Genomic DNA, 25,553 nt, shown 5'->3' on the forward strand with positions numbered 1-25,553 from the left:
ATTGGCGGACAGCACAGGGCTGGCTCCGCCCCTTGGCGATGGCTGCGCGAGATGATTGGTCGTGAGCGCTGTCAATCCGAAGCTTGAGGCCTAGATTGCGGGGGGGGGCGGGGGGAGGGAAGTGGGTGGAATCAGGAGGAAAGGGAGCGTGGGGGACGTGTGGTTGCTCACAGAAGTGGCAAGAATTTTGCAATCGGCCCCGGCGAGGAGGCTTGGGTAAAAGGAGGAGGGGCCAGGAGGAGCTGGGAACTGGCCCAGGAGTTTCGGCCTGAAAAGTGGCGGCTCGCCCTACAAGGAGAGTTTGCATGTTTAGGAGGAACCACCGAGATCTCTGGAGGACCTGACAGCCTAGAGGGGCCCGATCGCCTCGTTCTTAGCACGTTTCCGTTTCCGTTAGGGTCTTAGCGGTTGGGGAGCATCATGGCAACCGTGGTGAGTGTCGGCATGCGGAGGGCAGAGGCGCGGACCCGCTCTCCTGGGTCCGAGGGAGGAGAGGGGCCGGGGGCCTGGACCCCTGGGTCTGAGGGAGGAGGGGCCGGGGGCCTGGGCTCCTGGGTCTGAGGGAGGAGGGGCCGGGGGCCTGGACTCCTGGGTCTGAGGGAGGAGGGGCCGGGGGCCTGGACTCCTGGGTCCGAGGGAGGAGGGGCCGGGGGCCTGGACCCCTGGGTCCGAGGGAGGAGGGGCCGGGGGCCTGGACTCCTGGGTCCGAGGGAGGAGGGGCCGGGGGCCTGGACTCCTGGGTCCGAGGGAGGAGGGGCCGGGGGCCTGGACTCCTGGGTCCGAGGGAGGAGGGGCCGGGGACCTGGACTCCTGGGTCCGAGGGAGGAGGGGCCGGGGGCCTGGACTCCTGGGTCCGAGGGAGGAGGGGCTGGGGGCCTGGACTCCTGGGTCCGAGGGAGGAGGGGCCGGGGACCTGGACCCCTGGGTCTGAGGGAGGAGGGGCCGGGGGCCTGGACTCCTGGGTCCGATGGAGGAGGGGCTGGGGGCCTGGACTCCTGGGTCCGAGGGAGGAGGGGCCGGGGACCTGGACTCCTGGGTCCGAGGGAGGAGGGCTGGGGGCCTGGACTCCTGGGTCCGAGGGAGGAGGGGCTGGGGGCCTGGACCCCTGGGTCTGAGGGAGGAGGGGCCGGGGGCCTGGACTCCTGGGTCCGAGGGAGGAGGGGCCGGGGGCCTGGACCCCTGGGTCCGATGGAGGAGAGCTGGGGGCCTGGACCCCTGGGTCTGAGGGAGGAGGGGCCGGGGACCTGGACCCCTGGGTCTGAGGGAGGAGGGGCCGGGGGCCTGGACCCCTGGGTCCGATGGAGGAGGGCTGGGGGCCTGGACCCCTGGGTCCGAGGGAGGAGGGGCCGGGGGCCTGGACCCCCGGGTCCGAGGGAGGAGGAAAGGAAAGGCCGGATCCCGGAACCGTGGGTTCCAGTGGATATTTGCGGTCTCGGTGATCAGCTCTGGTCGCAACTCCAACTCCCAGCTTCCTGGGCACCACCAGTGGCCAGTCCTGCAGGCCTTTGCCCTAAAGGCTGTTGAGGGTTTTGGTGTCTCGGGCCCCCAGCCACGCGGGAATCTTTGAGCTGTTGGTGCGGGGGAGAAGCGCAGCCTGCGGTGGCTTGGTGCGTCTTGAGCCAAAAAAGGAAGAGTGTTGGGAACTCAGAGGGTGTCGGTGGAGAAGGGGGAGGGCTCCGGGCCCCCCCATATTTCCAGCACCCCGTAAGGGCATGCCCAGTGCGGGTGCGCAGTGAATTATCACTTGAATCTTGAATGAATGAATGAATGAATGAATGGAAGGTGAACTCCATGAGAGAGAGACCAGTACCCTGGGGCTGGCACCAAGGACTTGCTCAAGAAACCTGTGAGCGGAGGAGGGATGCGGCCTGAGCTGGGGGTTGGACTGGGCTTCCGGGTGCCTGGGTTCCCATGGTGACTCCAAGCAGGAACAGGGAAGGGTGGGGGTGAGAGTTACTGGTGTCTGGGGGGTGAAATTTGAGGGTGGCCACACCCCTGAGACCTGGTCGCCGTGGGTGTGGATGGAGCGTTGGAAGTGTGAGGGGCAGTGGGTGCCGAGTTTCCAAATGACCCCTGTCTCCATGGGCAGCAGGGGGATGGGTGGGAGAGGCTGATGGGGAGAGGGAAGGCCTGTAGGAGGTGGGTCTGCTTCGTTGGGGTTGGGAAGGGTTGGGATTCCTGGATGCATGTGTTTGTTTTGGCCTCAGGTAAGGTCCGGTAGGCTGTGTAGGGGGGTGGGGGGCAGGTTCCCAGCCTCCTGATGGTGGTTTGGGGCCAGTGACCCATGCTGTTGGGTTCCAGCCTCTCCTGAGGGAGAGTAAGTGGGGGGAGCCTGGTGACCACGTGAAGGTCATGACGTCCAGACTCTTGGTCCCAGAGCCAGGAGGGTCCCTAGGTTGGGTGCCTGCATCGCCTCTCATCCCGGTGGGAGAGAGACTTGTGGGGAGGAAGGTGGGTTGGGGCAGGTGGCCACGGAGCTGAGCGAGCATGCTGGCTTCTCCCGTTTCCCTCTCCTTATTAGAAGTTATGGCCCTCGCTGGTTTTGCTCAGTGGTTAGAGCGTCGGCCTGGGGGCTGAAGAGTCCTGGGTTCGATTCCGGTCAAAGGCACACGCCCAGGTTGCGGGTTCGATCCCCTGTAGGGGGCGTGCAGGAGGCAGCTGATCAGTGATTCTCTCTCATTGATGTTTCTATCTGTGTCTCCCTCTCTGAAATCAATAAATTAAAAAAGAATTAAAAAAGAAGAAATTATGAAATACTCCAAAGTGTCAGAAAATAATAGACACCGACGGACCCATCACCCAGATTTTTGTGAACAGATTTATTGAGATATAATTCATAGCCCATACAGTCTACCCCTGTAGAGTAGGTAGTTTATTTGCAGAGGGGTGCATTCTGTCAATCAGTTTTAGAGCATTTTCATCACCCCAAAAAGAGACCCCATTCCTCCCAACCGGCGCCCTTCAATCCTCCCATCCCCCCGCCCTAGGCAACCACTAATTGCCTTTCTGTCTGTGGACTGGCCTGTTCCGGACGTTTCATAGAAATGACATCCTACAGCATGTGGCCCTTGTGCCTGGCTCCCTCCACCCAGCGTGGTATTCTGTAGGTTCACCCATGCTGTATCACGGATCAGAACTTCCTGTTCCTTTTTATGGTTGAAGAATATTGTATTATAGGGCGATACCGAATTTTATCTCTCAGTCCGTCAGTTGACGACGTTTGGGGTGGTGCTCACCTTCCGGTTATGAACAATGCTGCTGTCCTCATTCACGTGGTTCTCCAGGGGGGCCTTCAATTGTCCCAGGTTGTGTTCACTCATCTCTCTTCCCCCGCACGAGAAGGCGTGGTGGCTGGCTTCCCTCTTTGGAGAGCCAGGGGCCCAGGGGGCCTTAGTGCCTGCCTTTTGTTTTGTTTTTAAAATATCTTTTTATTGATTTCAGAGAGAAAGAGAGAGGGAGCGAGAGAAAGAAACATCAATGATGAGAGAGAATTGTTGATCAGCTGCTTCCTGCATGCCCCTCACCCCCCCCCCCAGCCGCCCCCCCGCCGTCGCCAGGGATCGAGCCGGCAACCTGGGCATGTGCCCTTGGCCGGAATCAAAGCTCGGGACCCTTCAGTCCGCAGGCCAACGCTCTATCCACTGAGCCAAACCGGCCAGGGCAGTCCTGCCTTTTGCATGAGCTCAGCACCTTAGAGCATCATTCATTCAAACCCAAGCATTGAGCCGTGCCGTGAGGTGTGGGCTGTGCCCTCCATAGGACACACATCCATTGGAGCCAAAGACATTGGTTTACTGGGCTCCCTCATGAAAGTGAGGTTACCGGGGAGATCAGGTTCCCCGGGGAGGCTCTTCCTTCTGTCTAGACACCCAGGGACCCTAGAACTAACCTGGCAGGAGCGGGGGGCAGGGAGGGGGGCAGGGAGAGCAGGCTGGACCCGAGGACCTGCATGTGCAAAAGTAGTGACAGAGCTGGGGCATCGCAGCGCAAGGGCGGCCGGGAAACCCGCAGGCCAGACCATGCCCGCTTGATGCCCGCTCTGCGTTACCGCCTGTCCTTACAGTTACGGGTGATGGGAGGACTTTCTCCTTCACCACGTGTGTGCTAGGCCGTGGGGAAGGAACTGGGCTGAGCAGACCTGGTCTCCATCTCCCTGGGGCGCAGGGTGTAGTGGGGTCACGCAGCAGCGTTAATGGTGGCAGCCGAGCGGGTGGGAGGGACGGGTGGGCTATGGGCCGGCCTGTGGGAGGAGTGGCGGAGGGACAAGGAGGAGTTGGTGGACACGGGGATGACGAGGGCTCTGACGTGTCTTCTTCCCCCCAGACGGCCACAACCAAAGTCCCAGAGGTCCGCGACGTGACAAGAATCGAGCGTATTGGTGAGTGAGCCCGGACCAGGAGCAAGACTAGATCTGCCTGCCCTGTGCACCCCTGAAGAGCCAACCTGCCCAGGACCCCCGAGAAGCATGCAGCCTGCGTACCATCCCCCTATCTGAGGGGGGGGCTGAGTTCCAGAGAGGTGTCAGATGGCACGTGGGGCACGCTGCCGGACCCCAATCCCAGGCTGCAGGCTTCGCCACCCTGTGGGCCCCCGGGTGCCCCGGCATCCTGCTTGGAAGTCCCAGGGGTGGGTGTTTGCCAAGTGCTTATGTTTGGCTGCTGAATGCGCCATACCCCCGGCCCGCACTTGGCATCAGCTCCTCCGGGCAGGGACCCGGCCTGCCTCGTTCCCAGCTGTGCCCCCAGCACAGGACGTGGCAGAGCAGGTGCCAGTGAATGCACGAGTTCGATCCCGTTGAATCCTTGCAGTTGCCCCGCGAGGTGCACATTGTGACTGTCACCCCATTTTAGCTGAGGCTCAGAGACTCCAGTCACCGGTCCCAGCTCACACCGCGCGTGAGCCACGGGTGGTCCGGCTGTGATGTCTGCTAAGAAGAGCCCCCTGGTTTACTGGGCATTTAGCATGTCCTGCCTTCCTTCAGTGAGGGGGGGAGTCAGGCCCCCCATTTGGCCAAGGAGGAAACAGGGCCCGAGGGGAAGCCCCTCCACTCCGGCCACACTGCCACGAGCTGGCCAGTAACTGCCTTCCGGTCCTTTCTCTGCTCACAGGCGCTCACTCCCACATCCGGGGGCTGGGGCTGGACGATGCCTTGGAGCCGCGACAGGTAGAGCTGATGGGGCGGGTGGCCGGCCTGCTCCCCGGAGGCCTCGGGCGGAGGTACCCAGGCCCCCGGGATCATGGAGACAGTATGTTCTTCCAGACCTTTAGCTACCTGTTTATAAAATTCAGCCCCGTGTACACTTTATTGGTCTTAGAAAAATGGGGGTGGAGAAGGCTTTCTGGCTTTTCCCCAACGTCCCAGCCAACATCCACTTTCACATCACGAGGCAGGAGGTGGCAGAACGCAGGGGTGGCCCAGTAGGAAGTCACCTGGCGTGCTCTCACCTCCCACCCCCAGGCTTCCCAGGGCATGGTCGGCCAGCTGGCAGCCCGGCGGGCGGCGGGCGTGGTGCTGGAGATGATCCGGGAAGGGAAGATCGCAGGCCGGGCGGTCCTCATCGCCGGCCAGCCGGGCACGGGGAAGACAGCCATCGCCATGGGTAAGACACCTCTCGGGGCAGGAGCTCTTCCGGTCTCTGCCAGGTAACCCGCCCGTGGAAGTCCCGGTCAGATTCAGGCACTTTTAACAGAAACCAAACACGGCTGTGGCTTAGCCACGCAGAGTCCATTCTCTCGGGGAGAAGAATGAATGTAGGCATTTGCGGCCTGGTGAGCAGTTCCAGGAAGCCGCCTACCTTCCCGCCTCGACATTCTCTGCACTTGTTTCCCCGTGGGGATCACTCTGAGTTCCAGGAGGGTTGCCGGAGCGCCAGCCTTCCCACCCATGCTCCTGGAGCCGGGAGAAGAGAGGAATTGCAGTCAGGTTCTACTAGATGGAGCTCCCGAAGCACTTGTCTTGGGCGTCCCACACTCTTTGGCTCATATTTTATTGACTAGAATTTTTTTATAACATCTGTATTGATTTCAGAGAGGAAGGGAGAGGGGAAGAGATGAAGCATCAATGATGAGAGAATCATTGAGCGGCTGCCTCCTGCACGCCCCCCACTGGAGATCGAGCCCGCAACCCGGGCATGTGCCCTGACTGGGAATCGAACCGTGACCTCCTGGTTCATAGGTCGATGCTCAACCACTGAACCACGCGGGCCGGGCGTATTTACTGTAATTTAATCATATGGTCACTGCTGCAAGGGAGGGTGAGACCTGAGGATAGATTTTCTATCTTAATTTGGACCGTTGCTACCTTAACGAAAGGGGGTTCTGGAACTAAGGAAGAAGGTGAGCATCGATTAGGCCCCAGCACTCCCTTCTGCGATTCACTGGCAAGTTAAGAGCTTTATACCAGGGGTCCTCAAACTTTTTAACAGGGGGCCATTTCACTGTCCCTCAGACCGTTGGAGGGCCGGACTATAGTTTAAAAAAAAACTATGAACAAATTCCTATGCACACTGCACATATCTTATTTTGAAGTAAAAAAACAAAACGGGAACAAATACAATATTTGTATTTGCATGTGGCCCTCGGGCCGTAGTTTGAGGACCCCTGCTTTATACTCATTACTGCCCCTCATCCTTGTTGAACGACCCGTCCTTCCAAACCTACTGAGGAACCTCTTGCTGGTGGAAGCCTTCCTCGGCCCTCCATCTTCCCCCTCGCTCCCACCTTCGTGCTCAGACTGCGAGGCCAGGCGGTGAGAATGAAGGAACAGCGGGTTTCAGTTAAGATGAAGCAGCACTTGCCCTGCCGGTGTGGCTCGTTGGGTGTCGTCCACTGCACCAAAGGTTGCAGATTCGATTCCCGGTCAGGGCACATGCTCAGGTTGCAGGCTTGACCCCCCCCCGTAGGGGGCGTGCAGGAGGCAGCTGATTGATGTTACTCTCTCACATTGATGCTTTTCTCTTTCCCTTTCTCTTTCTCTAAAAGAAAAGATGCATATAGATAAAGATATACATATATGTGTGTGTGTGTGTGTGTATACACACACACTAGAGGCCTAGTACACGACATTCATGCACTGGGGAGGGGGGGTCCCTCAGCCCAGCCTGTGTCCTCTGGCAGGCTGGGACCCCTCGAGGGATGTCCACCTGCTGGCTTAGGCCCACTTAGTTGCGGGGAGCAGGCCTAAGCCGGCAGGCGGACATCCCCCAAGGGGTCCTGAGCACTGCTGCAGAGGTGGGAGAAGCTCCCGCCACCACCACTGCGCTTGCTGTGAGCCCGGCTTCTGGCTGAGTGGCCCTCCCCTGTGGGAGCGCACTGACTACCAGGAGGCAGCTCCTGCATTGTCTGCCCCCTGGTGGTCAGTGCGTATCATAGCGACCGGTCATTCCACCGTTCAGTCGACTTGCGTGCTAGCCTTTTATTATGTAGGATGTGATGAAGCAGCACTCATCCCAGGGTCCTGGTGTGCCGGCTGTGCGAGCCCTGGCCAGGACGCTGGGAACACATAGATGAGGCAGACCAAGCCCTGACCTTAGGGAGGTGGCTGTGGACACGGTGCCTCGCAGGTGATGTGTGCTGTCATGGACAGAGGAGGCTCCTGACCTGCGGGGTGTCTGGGAGTGTCCGGACAGACAGTCGGGAGCAGGCTCTCTGCGCAGAGTGTGATGCATCTGAAAAGGGGACGAGGAAGAGTTCCCACGGCACACTGGCCAGGAGGGAGCCGGGACATCTGTCTGAGCTGTGGCTCGGGGCTGGCAGGGCCCCCGGAAGGGCTGCTGGGAGGGGGGCTCAGGGCTTGGTGTCCTCGGAGGCACAGCCACACCCAGGCCTCACGCCATAGAGAAGGCCTGGCCCGTGCTGGGAAGGTGATAGGGTCAGAGTTCATCCTCAGACCCTGCGGTCTAACCCAGCGTCCTGCGGAGGCCCCTGCCCCTGGCCTCCTTTGTGTCACCCTGTCGGCCCCTTAGCACCAAGAGCTGATGTTGCCACAGCGTGGATTTTGGGGGACATGGTGCCAGGGCCGCCCCCACCCACCCAGGCCACCCTCTCCCCAGGCATGGCGCAGGCCCTGGGCCCCGACACCCCGTTCACAGCCATCGCGGGCAGCGAGATCTTCTCCCTGGAGATGAGCAAGACAGAGGCGCTGACGCAGGCCTTCCGCAGGTCCATCGGCGTTCGCATCAAGTGAGCACAGGGCCCCGGGCAGGGGCAGGGCAGCTCCCAGCAGCCTCAGGACCACCCCACCCGGCAGCTCGGCCTGTGCCCAAGGGCTGATGGGAGTTAGCGACTCCCCAGGGCCAGGTCAGGTGCTCTGCTCAGACCTGCTCTCTGATAGGGAGGAGACGGAGATCATCGAAGGGGAGGTGGTGGAGATCCAGATCGACCGGCCGGCCACGGGGACGGTGAGTCTGCCCCGAGTCTGGGCCACCTCCAGGTGGGAGGTTGCACTGAGGTTCGAATCCCATGGAATGTTCCACTGCAGATCGGAGCGTCTGCGTGCCTACAGTAGGGGGTTATTTGAATTACAGCAGCTTGTTAATTTGTGAGGGACACTGTGAGCAGTTAAAACCAAGAGGTAGAGCCCTGGCTGGTTTAGCTCAGTGGATAGAGCGTCGGCCTGCAGACCGAAGGGTCCTGGGTTCGATTCCAGTCAAGGGCACATGCTTGAGTCACAGGCTCGACCCCCCTGGGGGGTGTGCAGGAGGCAGCCGATCCATGGTTCTTTCTCATCGATGATGTGTCTATCTCTCTCCCTTCCTCTCTGAAATCAGTAAAAATATATTTAAAAACACACCAAGTGGTGGAACAAGAGAAGGTCTGGAAGTTTCTTCAGGGAATTCCTAACCGTCAGGCTTAAATGCCTGCCCCATGGGATTTACACAGCGCAGATTCTCTCCCTTTTTTTAACCCAGTGGTTCTCAACCTTCTGGCCCTTTAAATACAGTTCCTCATGTGGTGACCCAACATTAAAATTATTTTCGTTGCTGCTTCATCACTGTCATGTTGCTACTGTGATGAATCGTCATGTAAATATCCGATATGCAGGATGGTCTTAGGCGACCCCTGTGAAAGGGTCGTCCGACCGCCAAAGGGGTCGTGACCCACAGGTTGAGAACCGCTGTTTTAACCTAAGACCTTTTTTTTCTAACTTTTTTTGTTATAAGTAAAATAGATACAAAGAAACATCTGAAAGAAGCGTGTAGTCTAATAAGTGATTATGAAGCAAATACTTTCATAACCACCCCCAAGAGCAAAAACTAGAACTTTGCCAACCCCAGCCCCGTCTTCCTTCCTCTTTCTACACCCCAAGTCCCCGCAGAGGTAGCCGCCCTCCCTCGTTACCACGTCTTTGCGTTTTATCACCCACCGTGCGTCCTTACACACCATCCCTCCCACTGCGCATTTTTAAATTTCACGTCTCAAGTCTTTCTCATGGTTTGGTTTCCCCTTTATCTCTCCTGTTTACCTAATAATTTATCTGTTGGTCTCTCTTTTATTTTTTTAGTTTATTGATTTAGAGAGAGAGAGAAACAATTGTTTGTTGTTCCGCTTATTTCTGCATTCATGAGCTGATTCTGGTATGTGCTCTGACTGGGGATCGAACCTGCAACCTGGGTGCATTAGGACGACGCTCTGAGTACCTGGCCAGGGTGACACCCTCTTTTTTTTTTAATTTGCCACCCCAATAAGAATTTTAAAAGTAAAAACACAGGAGAATATTTAAATATAAGGGAAGCTATTCCCAAGCTAGTTCTCCTGTACACCCTACCCTGGGGATCAAGCCCGCAACCCGGGCATGTGCCAGACCGGGAATCAAACTGTGACCTCCTAGTTCATAGGTTGACACCCAACCACTGAGCCATGCTGGCCGGGCCAGCTTATTTTTGTATTGTTTGTGTGTTATGTTTTAGGATTTCATTTGTTTACTGGGTTTTTTATAATAATTTTGTGGAGGAGCAATTGACATGCAATAAGCTGCCCACATTGAAAGTTTCAGGATGTTGAGTTTGGCATACGTGTGCACACATGAAGCCGCCGCCAGTCATGGCAGCGAGCACACCCATCACCCCAGCTCCCCTGCGGCCCGTTCCCACACTGTGTGGGAGAGACGCCGGGGCCTCTCTGAGCCCTGGCCGGCCTGTCGCCCCCTCAGGGCTCCAAGGTGGGCAAGCTGACCCTCAAGACGACCGAGATGGAGACGATATACGACCTGGGCACCAAGATGATTGAGTCCCTGACCAAGGACAAGGTCCAGGCCGGGTGAGCAGCGGCAGCCCGCCCCGCGCTCAGGGTCGGGGAGCTCGGGCACCTCCCTTTCCTCACTCCCGCCTCCTTCCCCGGCAGGGACGTGATCACCATCGACAAGGCCACGGGCAAGATCTCCAAGCTGGGCCGCTCCTTCACGCGGGCGCGCGACTACGACGCCATGGGCTCCCAGGTGCTCCGGGGCCCCAGCACCCTCCCTCCAGGCACCAGCATGTTCCCTGGACCCTCCCGTCACCCAGCCCCCTGTCCCTAGTACTCCTGGCTCTTCCCTGTACCCTCTGGGACGGGGCCCCACAACCTGGCGCTGTGCTCACGGTTCCCGGGGTCCCAGGAACCCCTGTGCCCTCAGGGCTCTTAGCTACCTTCTGGGCCTGGGGTTTCCAGGAACCCCCATCTGGATTCCCAGCCCCTTTCCAGGGAGCCCCGATCTCCCCGAGACAGAGCCCCTGTGGGCCCCTTCATGCTCTTCTCCGCCTTGTCTCCACCCCCCACCCCACCCCCATGCTGCCCCGCAGACCAAGTTCGTGCAGTGCCCAGACGGGGAGCTCCAGAAGCGCAAGGAGGTGGTGCACACCGTGTCCCTGCACGAGATCGACGTCATCAACTCCCGCACCCAGGGCTTCCTGGCCCTCTTCTCAGGTGCGGCCCGCCATCCACTCATCCCGCCTGCTCCCCCCTCCGCACCCCGCTCCCCCCTCACCCCCCCCTCCATCCTCCCATAGGGCCCGCCCCTGCCCGGCTCTTCCTCAGTCCCTGGCTGTCTTCTGTTCTCCCTCGGTGTGTGTCTGTCCCTCTCCCTCTGTGTGTGTCTGTCCCTCTCCCTCTGTGTGTGTCTGTCCCTCTCCCTCTGTGTGTGGTCTGTCCCTCTCCCTCTGTGTGTGGTCTGTCCCTCTCCCTCTGTGTGTGTGTCTGTCCCTCTCCCTCTGTGTGTGGTCTGTCCCTCTCCCTCTGTGTGTGTGTCTGTCCCTCTCCCTCTGTGTGTGGTCTGTCCCTCTCCCTCTGTGTGTGTGTCTGTCCCTCTCCCTCTGTGTGTGTGTCTGTCCCTCTCCCTCTGTGTGTGGTCTGTCCCTCTCCCTCTGTGTGTGTGTCTGTCCCTCTCCCTCTGTGTGTGTCTGTCCCTCTCCCTCTGTGTGTGTCTGTCCCTCTCCCTCTGTGTGTGTGTCTGTCCCTCTCCCTCTGTGTGTGTCTGTCCCTCTCCCTCTGTGTGTGTCTGTCCCTCTCCCTCTGTGTGTGTCTGTCCCTCTCCCTCTATGTGTGTGTCTGTCCCTCTCCCTCTGTGTGTGTCTGTCCCTCTCCCTCTGTGTGTGTGTCTGTCCCTCTCCCTCTGTGTGTGTGTCTGTCCCTCTCCCTCTGTGTGTGTGTCTGTCCCTCTCCCTCTGTGTGTGTCTGTCCCTCTCCCTCTGTGTGTGTCTGTCCCTCTCCCTCTGTGTGTGTGTCTGTCCCTCTCCCTCTGTGTGTGTCTGTCCCTCTCCCTCTGTGTGTGTCTGTCCCTCTCCCTCTATGTGTGTGTCTGTCCCTCTCCCTCTGTGTGTGTCTGTCCCTCTCCCTCTGTGTGTGTGTCTGTCCCTCTCCCTCTGTGTGTGTGTCTGTCCCTCTCCCTCTGTGTGTGTGTCTGTCCCTCTCCCTCTGTGTGTGTCTGTCCCTCTCCCTCTGTGTGTGTCTGTCCCTCTCCCTCTGTGTGTGTGTCTGTCCCTCTCCCTCTGTGTGTGTCTGTCCCTCTCCCTCTGTGTGTGTCTGTCCCTCTCCCTCTGTGTGTGTGTCTGTCCCTCTCCCTCTGTGTGTGTCTGTCCCTCTCCCTCTGTGTGTGGTCTGTCCCTCTCCCTCTGTGTGTGTGTCTGTCCCTCTCCCTCTGTGTGTGTCTGTCCCTCTCCCTCTGTGTGTGTCTGTCCCTCTCCCTCTGTGTGTGTGTCTGTCCCTCTCCCTCTGTGTGTGTCTGTCCCTCTCCCTCTGTGTGTGTCTGTCCCTCTCCCTCTGTGTGTGTCTGTCCCTCTCCCTCTGTGTGTGTCTGTCCCTCTCCCTCTATGTGTGTGTCTGTCCCTCTCCCTCTGTGTGTGTCTGTCCCTCTCCCTCTGTGTGTGTGTCTGTCCCTCTCCCTCTGTGTGTGTGTCTGTCCCTCTCCCTCTGTGTGTGTGTCTGTCCCTCTCCCTCTGTGTGTGTCTGTCCCTCTCCCTCTGTGTGTGTCTGTCCCTCTCCCTCTGTGTGTGTGTCTGTCCCTCTCCCTCTGTGTGTGTCTGTCCCTCTCCCTCTGTGTGTGTCTGTCCCTCTCCCTCTATGTGTGTGTCTGTCCCTCTCCCTCTGTGTGTGTCTGTCCCTCTCCCTCTGTGTGTGTGTCTGTCCCTCTCCCTCTGTGTGTGTGTCTGTCCCTCTCCCTCTGTGTGTGTGTCTGTCCCTCTCCCTCTGTGTGTGTCTGTCCCTCTCCCTCTGTGTGTGTCTGTCCCTCTCCCTCTGTGTGTGTGTCTGTCCCTCTCCCTCTGTGTGTGTCTGTCCCTCTCCCTCTGTGTGTGTCTGTCCCTCTCCCTCTGTGTGTGTGTCTGTCCCTCTCCCTCTGTGTGTGTGTCTGTCCCTCTCCCTCTGCGTGTGGTCTGTCCCTCTCCCTCTGTGTGGTCTGTCCCTCTCCCTCTGCGTGTGTGTCTGTCCCTCTCCCTCTGTGTGTGTCTGTCCCTCTCCCTCTGTGTGTGTGTCTGTCCCTCTCCCTCTGCGTGTGTCTGTCCCTCTCCCTCTGTGTGTGTCTGTCCCTCTCCCTCTGCGTGTGTCCCTCTCCCTCTGTGCGTGTGTCTGTCCCTCTCCCTCTGCGTGTGGTCTGTCCCTCTCCCTCTGTGTGTGTGTCTGTCCCTCTCCCTCTGTGTGTGTCTGTCCCTCTCCCTCTGTGTGTGGTCTGTCCCTCTCCCTCTGTGTGTGTGTCTGTCCCTCTCCCTCTGTGTGTGTGTCTGTCCCTCTCCCTCTGTGCGTGTGTCTGTCCCTCTCCCTCTGTGTGTGTCTGTCCCTCTCCCTCTGTGTGTGTGGTCTGTCCCTCTCCCTCTGTGTGTGTGTCTGTCCCTCTCCCTCTGTGCGTGTGTCTGTCCCTCTCCCTCTGTGTGTGTGGTCTGTCCCTCTCCCTCTGTGTGTGTGGTCTGTCCCTCTCCCTCTGTGTGTGTCTGTCCCTCTCCCTCTATGTGTGTGTCTGTCCCTCTCCCTCTGTGTGTGTCTGTCCCTCTCCCTCTGTGTGTGTGGTCTGTCCCTCTCCCTCTGTGTGTGTGTCTGTCCCTCTCCCTCTGTGTGTGTGTCTGTCCCTCTCCCTCGGCGTGTGGTCTGTCCCTCTCCCTCTGTGTGTGTGTCTGTCCCTCTCCCTCTGTGTGTGTGTCTGTCCCTCTCCCTCGGCGTGTGGTCTGTCCCTCTCCCTCTGTGTGTGTCTGTCCCTCTCCCTCTGTGTGTGTCTGTCCCTCTCCCTCTGTGTGTGGTCTGTCCCTCTTCCTCTGTGTGTGGTGTGTCCCTCTTCCTCTGTGTGTGTCTGTCCCTCTCCCTCTGTGTGTGGTCTGTCCCTCTTCCTCTGTGTGTGGTCTGTCCCTCTTCCTCTGTGTGTGTCTGTCCCTCTCCCTCTGTGTGTGGTCTGTCCCTCTCCCTCTGTGTGTGTCTGTCCCTCTCCCTCTGCGTGTGTGTCTGTCCCTCTCCCTCTGTGTGTGTCTGTCCCTCTCCCTCTGCGTGTGTGTCTGTCCCTCTCCCTCTGTGTGTGTCTGTCCCTCTCCCTCTGCGTGTGTGTCTGTCCCTCTCCCTCTGTGTGTGTCTGTCCCTCTCCCTCTGCGTGTGTGTCTGTCCCTCTTCCTCTGTGTGTGGTCTGTCCCTCTCCCTCTGTGTGTGGTCTGTCCCTCTCCCTCTGTGTGGTCTGTCCCTCTCCCTCTGTGTGTGTCTGTCCCTCTCCCTCTGTGTGTGGTCTGTCCCTCTCCCTCTGTGTGGTCTGTCCCTCTCCCTCTGTGTGTGTCTGTCCCTCTCCCTCTGTGTGGTCTGTCCCTCTCCCTCTGTGTGTGTCTGTCCCTCTCCCTCTGTGTGTGGTCTGTCCCTCTCCCTCTGTGCCAAGCCCCCTCTCGGTGGTTTGATGGGGGCGCGGCCCTCCTCCTCTCCATCCTGAGTTCCCTTCCTCCTCTCGGGGGACAGCGCAGACCCCTCGCCCTCCTGTCGCTCGTCCACGCCAGCCTCGGTCTCCCTTCCCTCTGTCCCCCGTGCCCTGTCTTCCTCCGTCTTCGCCCACGTCTGGCCCCAGATCCCTGTCTCCTCTCTGACCCCTCCCCCTGTCACCCCCGCCTCCCGCAGGTGACACAGGGGAGATCAAGTCAGAGGTCCGAGAGCAGATCAATGCCAAGGTGGCCGAGTGGCGCGAGGAGGGCAAGGCGGAGATCATCCCTGGGGTGGGTACCGGGCGTGGCGCGGGGGGCGGGGGCGCGTGGGAGAAGAGGGACGCGCGGCCCTGGGTGCGGGAGGTGACGCGCCCTGATGGCTCCCAGGTGCTGTTCATCGATGAGGTGCACATGCTGGACATCGAGAGCTTCTCCTTCCTCAACCGGGCGCTGGAGAGCGACATGGCGCCCGTCCTCATCATGGCCACCAACCGCGGCATCACCCGGTGAGCTGGCCTCGGGGAAGGCTGCCCCGGGCGGGGGGGCCCCAGGGTCCAGGGCATGCTCGTTTGCTCGTTGCATATCTTGGCGGGGGGTGTGCTTAGCGGCTGTAACAGGCTCCCCCCAGGACCGCGGCCCAGGCGAGAGGGTGGACTTTTCCCTTAAAGAAGGTAGGGGTGGCCCGGCCGCCGTGGCTCAGTGGTGGAGTGTCAGCCTAGGAACCAGGAGGTCAGGGTTCGATTCCTGGTCAGGGCACATGCCCGGGTTGCGGGCGTGATCCCCAGTGTGCATTTCTAGGAGGCAGCCAATCAATGATCCTTTCTCCCTCTCCCTTTCTCTCTGAAATGAATAAAAATATATTTAAATTTTTTAAAAAAAGGTAAAAAATAAAATAAAAAAAACAAGGTAGGTCGTGGTCAGGGTGGGTAGGCAGCTCTGCTCCACCAGGAAGCCCGGGACGGGATTTTCTGTTGTGTTGCTCCTGTATCCCTTAAGGCTGTAGTTTCCCAGTCTGTGTGCCAAGGCACCCCGGGGCACTGCATAAAGCAGGAGTTCCGTGGGACAGCGTAGCTTTCTGCGGGAGGCACGGTAGCGTGTGTTGGACACGGGATCAAGCACGACAGTGAACTCACTCGGGCCCGACTGCCTGATAAACGTAGCGGAACCGAGTGTCCTGCGGCCGGAGGTACTGGGGGCTCCGGGGACGCTTGGGAGCCTCCGTCCTCGGGTGCCGCCAGCGCCCGGGCCCTGTTGTCCTCCGGGCTGGCTCTCTTCACCTCGTCTGTGGTTTGGCCCCGAGGAAGGGAGAAGGAAGTGGGGAGCAACAGCCCCCCGGAGGCTGGAGCCCGGAGGCTGCACCGCGCAGGGCGTGGCTGTGTCGGTGGCACGGGCGGCAGAAGAGTGTCACCTGCTCCCCCTCCAGCTGCAGCTGCGTGCCCGCTGACCTGCAGCGGGCTGGTTATCACACGGGGAGGGAAGGGGCAGGGCTCCGGGCAGAGGCCGATTCTCCCCTGGCTCTGTGCCGGCACTTTCCCCAGACGAACTGCTGGGAACCTCAAAAGAAGCTCAATATGTAGATACTGTCTCAGTCCCACTTCCCAAGTGAGGACAGAAGGCCCGGTGATGCCCAGGGGGCAGGGAGACTGGTCTCCGAGGGCTGAGGCCAGAAGAGGCAGCGAGAGCGTGTGCGGCAGGTGCAGCTCGGGGCGTGGGAACGGCGCCCTGGCTGCTCCTGGGAGAGGCGAGCAGCGGGGATCCAGTCGCTCCTGCTGTGGGCAGATTCGGGGTTCGCGAATCTGCTGCTGGAATGTATCTGTAGCCCCCAGATGGGTACTCGTGATGCTTTCTCGGTCGCGATCTATTTAGTGCCACCCTTGTCACATTCGGTGCTTGTTGATGGTGGCTTTGCTGTTTAAAACGGTCCCGGGTGTTCCGGAAGCAGGGGGCTGAGTCTCACAGAGGAAATGCATGTTAGGTGAACTTCATTACGGCCGTTCCAGTGCCGTTAGCCATGAGTTCAATGGGAGGGAGTCCGTCACATATAGTAAGTTGTCTTCAAACAAAGCACAGAGAGCCAGGCGATGTACTGGCTGGTTGGCAAATAGCGACCAGAGGCCCACAGGAACCTAACCGTGTGTCTCCCCAGGAGCCGGGGTTCGGTTTTGCCGATCGAGTGTTGGCCCCATTTTATAGAGCGTGGCTCTCACCAATAAGGAGAACCTCCTGGCTTCCCTAGCGCCTGCCACGCGCAGGCCCGGGTCTGGGCCAGGTGCCGCAGGGAACAGGACCCGCGCGGTCCCTTCCCTGGGTCACGCAGGGGAGGGGACCTTGGTCCAGTAATCCCGACGGCGCTGTCCAGCTAAAACAAGGCGGCTCTCCAGCGGGACTGACGCAGTCGGCTGGGCTGCGCAGCCAGGCGCTGACGCCAGCTGGGGCTGAAGGTCACGGGGTATTTGGCCCAGAGAGGGGGGTGGGGGGTGGGTGGGAGGAGTCCCAGGAGAAGGAACGGAGAGCCGGGCTCCGGAGGCGTCACCCTGACTGCCCTCCTTTCCCCTCAGGATCCGGGGTACCAGCTACCAGAGCCCCCACGGCATCCCCATCGACCTGCTAGACCGGCTGCTCATTGTCTCCACCTCCCCCTACAGCGAGAAGGACACGAAGCAGATCCTCCGCATCCGGTGCGGGCAGGCTGGGGTCCGCCCTGATTGGCACGCGGGGACACTGGGCTCTGGGGGGTAGTGACTGGCCCAAAGTCTCTGGGCCTGAAAGGTAGAGCGCGGCCTCCGATGCAAGGTGGGGGCCCCTGTGGGGAGGGGAGGGGAGGGGCTGGTCCCTGAGGGGGAGGAAAGAGCCTGTAAGGGGAGGGCCGAGGCCCAGCCGGTGCCTCAGTGGCCCTTGCCCAGCGTTCTGCAGTTCTGAAGTCGCAGGCTCCACGTGTTCTGGGGTAGGGGCGGGAGGCGGGGGGCTGGGGGATGCTGCAGTCACAGGCCTGACCTTGTCTGACCCCCACCTGCCTGCAGGTGTGAGGAGGAAGATGTGGAGATGAGCGAGGACGCCTACACGGTGCTGACGCGCATTGGCCTGGAGACCTCCCTGCGCTACGCCATCCAGCTCATCACCGCCGCCAGCCTGGTGTGCCGGAAACGCAAGGTCAGCCGGCTCGCGAGCCCTCGGGGCCGGGGCCAGTGCGTGACCCACCGCTCCAAGGGCTTGGGGTCGGTCGTTGCATTTGGTCCTAGAACATAGGTCTTCAGAGGCAGGGACGTTGTGTCCTGGGTTTCTTTCTGCGCCTGCTGGCCTGACACACAGTAGGTCCTCAGTAAACGTCTGTTGACTGAGAGTTGATACTGTAAGTCCGTCTTACAGATGAAGGAACTGAGGCATGGAGAGATGGGGCTCACGGCCAGGTGGCCGAGGCGGTATTTGAACCCGGACGATGTGGCCTGAGCCCCTCCCTTGGGAGGCCCCCTGAGTTCTCACTGTCCCCCCTCAGGGCACGGAGGTGCAGGTAGACGACATCAAGCGGGTCTACTCACTCTTCCTGGACGAGTCGCGCTCCACGCAGTACATGAAGGAGTACCAGGACGCCTTCCTCTTTAATGAGCTCAGTGAGTGTCTCCCCTGCCCAGCCCTCTCCCGCCCCCGCCCCCCCCCCAGTCCCCCGGGTGGCCTGTCTGGAGAGTTGGGGAGGTGGCCTGGCTTCTGGGCCCCAGTGACCACATGACCTTCTTCTCCTACAGAAGGCGAGACCATGGACACCTCCTGAGCTGATGCCCCCTCCCCCGCCTCCCCGTTTTCTACCAGAGTTCTGACACTGTGACTTTGTATAAAATGTTCTGAAACTGGACCCTTCGTGTGTGTGTTGTGTGTGCTCAGTGCATGCGCACCCCGAGCCCAAAGAAAGGCAGCCCCAGGGCGCGGTGTGAAAAGCCTTTATTGGAGGAGAGGAGCAGCTGCTGGCTCCGGGGGTGGGGTGGGGATGGGCATGGGAGGGTGAGGTTGGGGGGGATCCTTAGAGGAAGAGGAGGTCTGGGAAGGGGGGGCGGTCACAGGCCAAGGGTTGGGCTCTGGGACCCCCACAGTCGGAGCTGCTGAGGCGGCAGGGCCCACAGCGACAGCTGAGGGCCACAGGGAAGGACACCATCGGGTCCACACCAGGCGGGCAGCCGGGGAGCCGGATGGAGGCAAAGCTCAGCTCACGGTAGGTGCACACCGGCTGGGGCACAGGCGGCAGAGGGGCCGGCAGCACCCGCACCTGGAGGCAGCGCAGAGGGGGAGTGGCATTGGGTCTGCCCAGGGCCAAGCCCTCCCCTGACCTCCCCTCTGCCCCCCACGAACCCAAGACTCGGGTAGCGAGGGGACCCTCTATACTCTCCCTCCCACATGCCCAGCTCTGACTCCCAACTCCCAGCCCCTACCCAGGGGGGCGGCCGCCCTCCCGCCCTCTGCCCCATGCCTTCTGTGGGCCAGGCCTGAGCGGTCCCCCTGGCGCTCAGGTGGCAGCACCGTCCTCAGGCCGGCAGCTCACCATGCTGGGGCAGTAGCCGGCGCAGATGCTGGTGGTGAAGGTGATGCAGACCGGACAGGCTTCGTTCTCGGCGGCCAGCGTGGCATTGACGGGCCGGCACAGTGGCCGCAGTGGCCCCCTGGAGGCCCGCACCCCACCCACGCTCAGCAGCAGCCACAGCAGCAGCCCCTGGGACAAGGCCATTTCCTCAGGGCCAGCGCCAGACCTCTGCCCGGGCCCCTACCCTCCCGTTCCCCGCGGACACAGACTCAGGGCCAGCCCCTCCACTCTGATCCCCCACCCCATACCCAGGGACCCCGGGACCCACCCTCAAGACCCCGCCCCACTGCTGCCAGCAGGAAGCCCACTGGCTGTCCACACCTTCTAGAAAGAGGCTGCCTTCACCCAGTCCCAGACTCCCAGTCTTACCTGGAGCATCTCCATCCTGGGTGCCTCCCTACTGTGTTTACCTGGTCTTATACCTGTAGGCTGTGGGGGCGGCAAGGCCAGGGGGTGGTGGCATGGCGGGGTAACCTGGACACTAATCTCCTCGGGGGCGAGAGGCGGATAAGGTCAGGGATGTGCAGGAGCGGCGAAGGGAGCACCCCCTCCCCCCATTCCCTGCGTGGCTTGGCACCAAGAAGCAGGGGACACCCAAGATGACGGCTGACTACAGACTCATCCTTAGGCGCTAGAGAGGTCGTGCGGGGGCAGGGAAAGGGGTAGGGAGCCGCTGGCTGTGCTGGCAGGTTGGGGAGTCCTGTCTGCCCATCACGGGGGAGCCGGGGAAGGGGTCCGACCCTGCCATGGTGATGGATGGAGCCTCAGCCCTGCTCCACCTGCCATGGCCTGAAAGCCAGAATCCAAACTCAGGCGGGGCTTGGCTCCGTGTTGCCTCTGCGCTCGGGAAACGGGTCCGCCTGCTCCCAGACACCCCGCCACAGGGACTCAGTGGGAGCGCCTTCTCCCCACACTCGGGCCCCCAGAAACCAGGATGCCAGAGCCCAACCCAGAAAAGAGCAACGTGTAGACTATTTCACAGTTATTAAGAGAAGCTCTGCCCCTTCTGCCGCAGGGGCACGCCCCGCCCGCCGGCCCGCACCCCCAAGTACATATTCCAGGCCCACTCCCGCCCCCACAGTCGGGTAGGTGTAAGTGGGGTGCGCCCCGCCCACGGCCAGACTGTCCTGCCCCCGCGTGGTGGGCGGGGTTCCCAAGCTCAGCCCCGCCCACGGGGTGCCCAGGGGCCGGCTTCCAGGCTCGGCCCCGCCCCTGCTCGGGGGGGACGTGTCTGCGGCGGGGCTGGCGGGGCGCTCAGACCAGGGCGGGCTGGGCGCTGCCGTAGTTGGAGCTCTCGGTGCGGTAGGCTTGAGGCACGCGGTAGATGGCCGGCACGGGGTTCCGGTGCGGGACCCTCCAGGACAGCGCCCCCGGGTAGAAGCCGTCCAGCCGGCGGAGCGGGTGCAGCGGGAGGCTGAAGGACTCCTGCGCCAGCGACAGCGCCCCGCGGTGCGGCACCGCCGGCGTCACCGGGCGGGCGCGGGGCACACGGGGCACCCGGATCCGCAGCGATGGGGGCACCCGACAGGAGGGTCGACAGGGCGGCTGCTGGGGGGCGTGGCCCCAGGGTAACAACTCCTTCCTGTTGGGGGAGGCAGGATGGGGACGAGCCTGAGGGTTCAGACCCGCCTCGGGTCCGAGGAGCCAGCAGGCCTGAGCTCCTGCGTTTCGAGGAGAGGGCCTATTTGTAGGAGTCGGGGACCACTTAGAAAAAACGGGGTTGGGGACTGCTAGCCTGGATTCCTGGGTCCTCCAGGTACTTAAACGCCTGGAATCTGGGCTTTTCTCACCCTTGGGCAGTATCTGGAGACGCAAATGTCAAATTACCCCGCCCCAGATCGTCAGGGCCCGGCTCCTAGATCCCTCCACAGGCTTCGAGAACCTGGGCGCCAGGGACGGGGCTGAGATCTGCACGTCTGGTCCTAAGTCAGAGCAGGGGAGCCCATACCAGGGGTCTGGGCGGGCCAGCAGCCGGGGGGAGGGGGTGCAGGGGGCGGTGCCAGTGGAGGACTCGGGCTCACTTCGAGTGGGCTCGGAAGTCCCCGGCATAGGTGGGCAGGTAGAGCTGAAAGCGGTCCAGGATGCCCTGGTTGGACACTGTGAGAGGCCGGCCGGCCAGCTCCGGGCTCATCCTCCAGGGAATGAGAGTCTGGGGAGGAAGAGGCAGGAGGAATGACCGAGAAAGCGGTTTCATCTACCTTTTGAAGCTTTGGGTCCCTGACTGAGAACGCCTCTTCCTTCGGACTCAGCAGCTCCTCTGGACCAGAATCAGTCCTTCCCGGCCCATCGCATGCCAGCGCACGTTCGCTTCGCTCCCCAAACCAGAAACTCCAAAACCCAATCGCTTTTTGCTCACTAGCCAACAGACAGGCAAGTCCCCAGACTCAAACCTTCCTTGTCCCGCCACTGGAATTTAGCCGCACCTGGGCCAACAATTCCTCCCCAACATCAGCCTCTCGCATAAGCCTAGCCCCGCCTCCCGCCTCCCGCCTCCCGCCTCCCGCCTCCCGCCTCCCGCCTCCCGCCTCCCGCCTCCCGCCTCCCGCCAGGTCCCAGAATATTCAAGACCCGCCCCCTAGTGCAGTCCTTCCTGGCTCTGCCCCAAGCCTCAAAGCCACCTCCTACCCGAAGGGCGTGGCTCAGTGGTTGAGCATCCACCTGTGAACCAGGAGATCACGGTTCGATTCCCCGGTCAGGCCTGGTTGTGGGCTCGATTCCCCCCTCTGGGGGGCGTGCAGGAGGCAGCCGGTCAATGATTCTCATCATTGATGTTTCTACTCTCTCTCTCCCTTCCTCTCTGAGATCAATAAAAACATATTTTTTAAAAACCCTCCTAACCCACGTCAACATTTATTAGTTGCGCCCCAGAGGTTATTAGCCCCAGAGAGCTGGGATTGCGGGTCTTCAGTCCCCTCCTCCTCCTGGCCCCTCCTCAAAATGTCCAAGCCCCGCCTTAGCCAGTTTGGCTCAGTGGATAGAGCATCGGCCTGCAGACTGAAGGGTCCCAGGTTCGAGGGCATGGGCCTTGGTTGCGGGCACATCCCCAGGAGGGCGTGTGAAGGAGGCAGCTGATCGATGTTTTTCTCTCATTGATGTTTCTAACTCTCTATCCCTCCCCCTTCCTCTCTGTAAAAAATCAATAAAATATATTTTTTTAAAAAGTTTTTTAGCCCTAGGTCCCAGGTTCAATTTTGGCCAAGGGCACATGCCTGGATTGCAGGCTTGATCCCCAGTAGGGGGCATGCAGGAGGCAGCCGATCCATGATTCTCATTACTGATGTTTCTATCTCTCTATCCCTCTCTGTTCCTCTCTGAAATCAATAAAAATATATTTACAAAAAAAGAAATATATTTTTTTTAAGTTTTTTTTAAAAAAGTCCAAGCCCCTTCCCCAGTCTTTGTATTCTTCTCAGTCCCTCCCAAACCTTTAACCACGCCCCCAGACTTTTAGCCACGCCCTAGACCCTTTAGCCACGCCCCCTACCTTTTAGTCACGCCCCCAGACTAAAACTTCCTACTGGCCCCGCCCCAGGCGCTCGCAGCTGGGTCCCCCACCCCCGCGCCCACGCGGTCTCCTCCGCTACCTGGGAAGCGCCGGCGAGGTGGTGGTCGGCGAAGCGCAGGGGCCGGGCGCGCTGGTGCAGGTCGGGCCACGCGGAGTACTGCGCCCGCGCCTCGCTGCTCTGGTGCCTTGTGGTCAGCGGGAGGCACCAGCCGCGGCGCGAGAGCTGCAGGAAGACGATTCGGGGACCCAACCTGAGGGTGGACGGGGCGGAATTGCCGTCCTCAGCCCTGTCCCCCGCAGACCTCGGCATCCTAGAACCTTACCTTTTCCCCAAAATCCTTCATCCCCACAGACCGCGCGAGGTCCTTCGGCTTGGGGACCTTGGGCTGCGCATAGGGCCCGCCGTGGGTCTTGAGCACCCCGTGAGCCGCGCCGTAGGTGGTCTCCCATCTGCTGATGACCTCGTCGAAAGCCCAGATGTGCAGGTCCCGCTTGGCAGCTGTGGCCAGGGGCTCCGCCACCGTGGACTGGGTAGAAGGCGCGGGACGTCCGCTTAAAAAAACCTCAGGAGTCCGGCCCGCCAGCCCTGATCGCTCCCGCGCGGTCCCCAGCCCTTTCCTCCCTCCAGTTCCCTGCATCCAGGTCCCCTGGGCCTTCATCTGTCAGACCCAGGGCTCCGCGCCCCTCCTCCTTCAGGTAGGAGTCCAGGCCACCGTTCCCCTTTTCTTTCCGCAGGCGTCGGGATCCCCGCGCCCCCTTCGGACGCAGACGTCTGGACGCCCGGGCTGCTCTCACCTGGAGAGTGGGCGGGCGAAAGGGCACGGATGGGATGATGTGGTGGGCGACACCACTGCTGGTGAGATGCCAGTCGGGCCAGGACCCTGGATCCTCGGTCCCAGAGATGGGGGGCCAGGGAGGGCCATAGCGCAGAGCGAGGGTCCGACCCGCCATGATCCCTGCCCCCCCCCCGCCTTTTAGCCAAGCCGGAGGCTTGTTGTGGCTGTTGCCATAGTGACAGAACCCTCCCTCGCTGAATCCAGCCAATGGAGGGCCTGCAGGCTGTGGATGGGGAGAGAGAAAAAGAGGTCCGGGCACAGAGGGGCATGGACTTTGACAGAGCAGGGCAGAGGCCCCAAGCGGGGCACCGAACCTCAGAGACTTTGGGGGGCGGGGAAGACCCAGACAGACAGGAGGGCAGAAATGGGGCACCGAGGAAGGTGAACTAGAAATTCAATTTTAGAGTTTTAGAGACAGAGGCCCCTGGGCAGGGGGAGACAGAAACTCAGAGAGGGGGGACAGAAATCTGGGGTGGGGTCAGAGATCCAGGAAGGGGGTAACAGAGACCAGCGGGGCGGGGGGGGGAGGGGGGAGGATAGACTACCCAGCACATCAGGAAACCCATGGGAAACACCCCCATTCCTATAGGGATCCAGCCTGCTGACTGCCTGCTCCCTCGGCCAGGCCTGTCCACCTCAGGGGCGGGGGGGGGGGGGGGGGGACCATTGACGCCGGGCTGTCCTTCCTTCCCTGTGTGTGCGGAGTCAGCATCTGTCCTATTGCCTTTGATTCGACTGAAAACTTCCACCTGGGAATGGGGGGTGGGCAGAGGGAGGGACCCACAGAGAAGCGCACAGGAATAGACTTCACCAAAGGGGGGGGGGAGTGGTGCAGAAAGGGCTTTGATGAATGAGAAACACACGCGAGAATGGGCGAGAGACGGTGGCTAAGAAGCAGAGGCAGAAAGAGCTAGTGACGCAGAGACAAGAGGTGGAAGTTAGGAGAAGAGACAGGGGCGTGGCAAGAAAGAAGTGCAGGCGGAGAACAGAGATGCAGCCTCCGAGGCAGCCAGACCCTGCCCTGCCCTGCCCTGCCGCCCATCCTGCCCAGGGACCCAGTCTGTGATGGGGGCAGCGGGGGACGAGGGTTTCTATATCCTTAGCCGAAAGCCGGCCCTAAAATAGTCTGTGAGTTGGTAGCGGGTGTGGAGTGGTAATTCATGAAGGTGGTTCCTGAGGATGTGGGGTCTGCCTGACTTCCTTGTCACTGCCTCACTTTAATCCTCACCTGAGGATTTTTTTTCCCCCCATTGATTTTCAGAGAGAGAGGGAAAGACAGAAACACGGATGTGAGAGAAACACATCGATTGGTTGCCTCCTGCATGAGTCATGACCACCGCCAGGGCTGGGGAGGAGCCTGTAATCTAGGTACATGCCCTTAGCCAGAATCGAACCCAGGACCCTTCGGTCCGCAGGCTGATGCTCTATCCCAGGGGTCCTCAAACTACAGCCCGCGGGTCACATGCGGCCCGCTGAAAACATTTGTTTTTTTATTTCAAAATAAGATATGTGCAGTGTGCATAGGAATTTGTTCATAGTTTTTCTTTTTTTAAACTATAGTCCGGCCCTCCAACCGTCTGAGGGACAGTGAACTGGCCCCCTGTTTAAAACGTTTGAGGACCTCTGCTCTATCCACTGAGCCAAAGCGGCTAGGGCGTCAGGGCCTCTCTTTAAAGACCTTTTGGTCAAGGCCTTTGTCTCCTCAGCCCCCACTGACTCATCCCACCAACCCATTCTACAGGCAGGGAAAACTGACGCTGCCTTCAGAGTTTCTCATTCAGGCTTCTAGGGTCCCTTCTCCTGTTGGACTTGCCGGGCCCACTCAAGGCCTATCCGTGCCCAAATGACCCCTGATCCTCCACAGCGGTCAGGCCAATTGTCAGAACCTTGCGCTTTCCTCAAACTGGACAGTTTTAGCGTTTCTTTCTTTCTCGGGGCGGAATAAAAGTTGAGACAGGGGAGGGTGGTAGACATCTGACTCCAACTCCCCACCAGGGCTGAATTCTCTCGCATCCCGACCTCCCATCATTCATCCTTACTTGTGTTCCGACTGTGATGGGTAGGTCAAAACGGAGCATTCTTGCCCTAGCCAGCTTAGCTCAGTGGCTAGAGCATTGGCCCATGGACTGAAGGGTCCCGGGTTCGATTCTGGCCAAGGCATGTGCCTCACTTGCAGGCTCAATCCCCATGTGGGAAGCAACCAATCTGTGTGTGTCTCACATCCATGTTTCTCTGTGTCTCTCCCTCTCCACTCTTTCTCTGAAAATCATGGGAAAATATCCTCGAGTGAGGAT

The 25,553-nt window shown here is 60.4% G+C and overlaps 3 protein-coding genes across 4 annotated transcripts; 1 reads left to right on the forward strand and 2 right to left on the reverse strand.

The window, feature by feature from the left end:
• Positions 1–114: 114 nt before the first annotated feature.
• Positions 115–18,198, forward strand: RUVBL2 (RuvB like AAA ATPase 2). Of its 2 annotated transcripts, none has more exons than XM_081108538.1 (15): positions 115–432; positions 4,324–4,378; positions 5,109–5,164; positions 5,459–5,600; positions 8,052–8,181; positions 8,333–8,399; positions 10,151–10,257; positions 10,342–10,435; positions 10,779–10,902; positions 14,548–14,642; positions 14,739–14,857; positions 16,910–17,029; positions 17,372–17,501; positions 17,845–17,959; positions 18,092–18,198. In XM_081108538.1, the coding sequence occupies exons 1-15, from the start codon at positions 421–423 to the stop codon at positions 18,115–18,117; spliced, it is 1,392 nt and encodes a 463-aa protein (XP_080964664.1). In that variant the 5' UTR covers positions 115–420; the 3' UTR covers positions 18,118–18,198. The 2 variants fall into 2 exon arrangements, with proteins under 2 accessions (XP_080964664.1, XP_080964665.1); XM_081108539.1 differs by having other exon boundaries at positions 128–432; positions 18,095–18,198.
• Positions 18,199–18,268: 70 nt separating this feature from the next.
• LHB (luteinizing hormone subunit beta) lies at positions 18,269–19,922 on the reverse strand. Its single transcript, XM_081108626.1, has 2 exons — positions 18,880–19,922; positions 18,269–18,606 (listed from the first exon to the last, which is right to left on the reverse strand). The coding sequence occupies exons 1-2, from the start codon at positions 19,060–19,062 to the stop codon at positions 18,364–18,366; spliced, it is 426 nt and encodes a 141-aa protein (XP_080964752.1). The 5' UTR covers positions 19,063–19,922; the 3' UTR covers positions 18,269–18,363.
• On the reverse strand, positions 19,888–23,386 carry SAXO3 (stabilizer of axonemal microtubules 3). Its single transcript, XM_081108624.1, has 5 exons — positions 23,219–23,386; positions 22,747–22,950; positions 22,503–22,646; positions 20,940–21,067; positions 19,888–20,500 (listed from the first exon to the last, which is right to left on the reverse strand). The coding sequence occupies exons 1-5, from the start codon at positions 23,372–23,374 to the stop codon at positions 20,173–20,175; spliced, it is 960 nt and encodes a 319-aa protein (XP_080964750.1). The 5' UTR covers positions 23,375–23,386; the 3' UTR covers positions 19,888–20,172.
• Between the last annotated feature and the right edge of the window lie 2,167 nt (positions 23,387–25,553).

This window comes from Myotis nattereri, assembly GCF_964212035.1.
Source record: "Myotis nattereri genome assembly, chromosome: 15".
NCBI classification, from domain to species: Eukaryota; Metazoa; Chordata; class Mammalia; order Chiroptera; family Vespertilionidae; genus Myotis; species Myotis nattereri.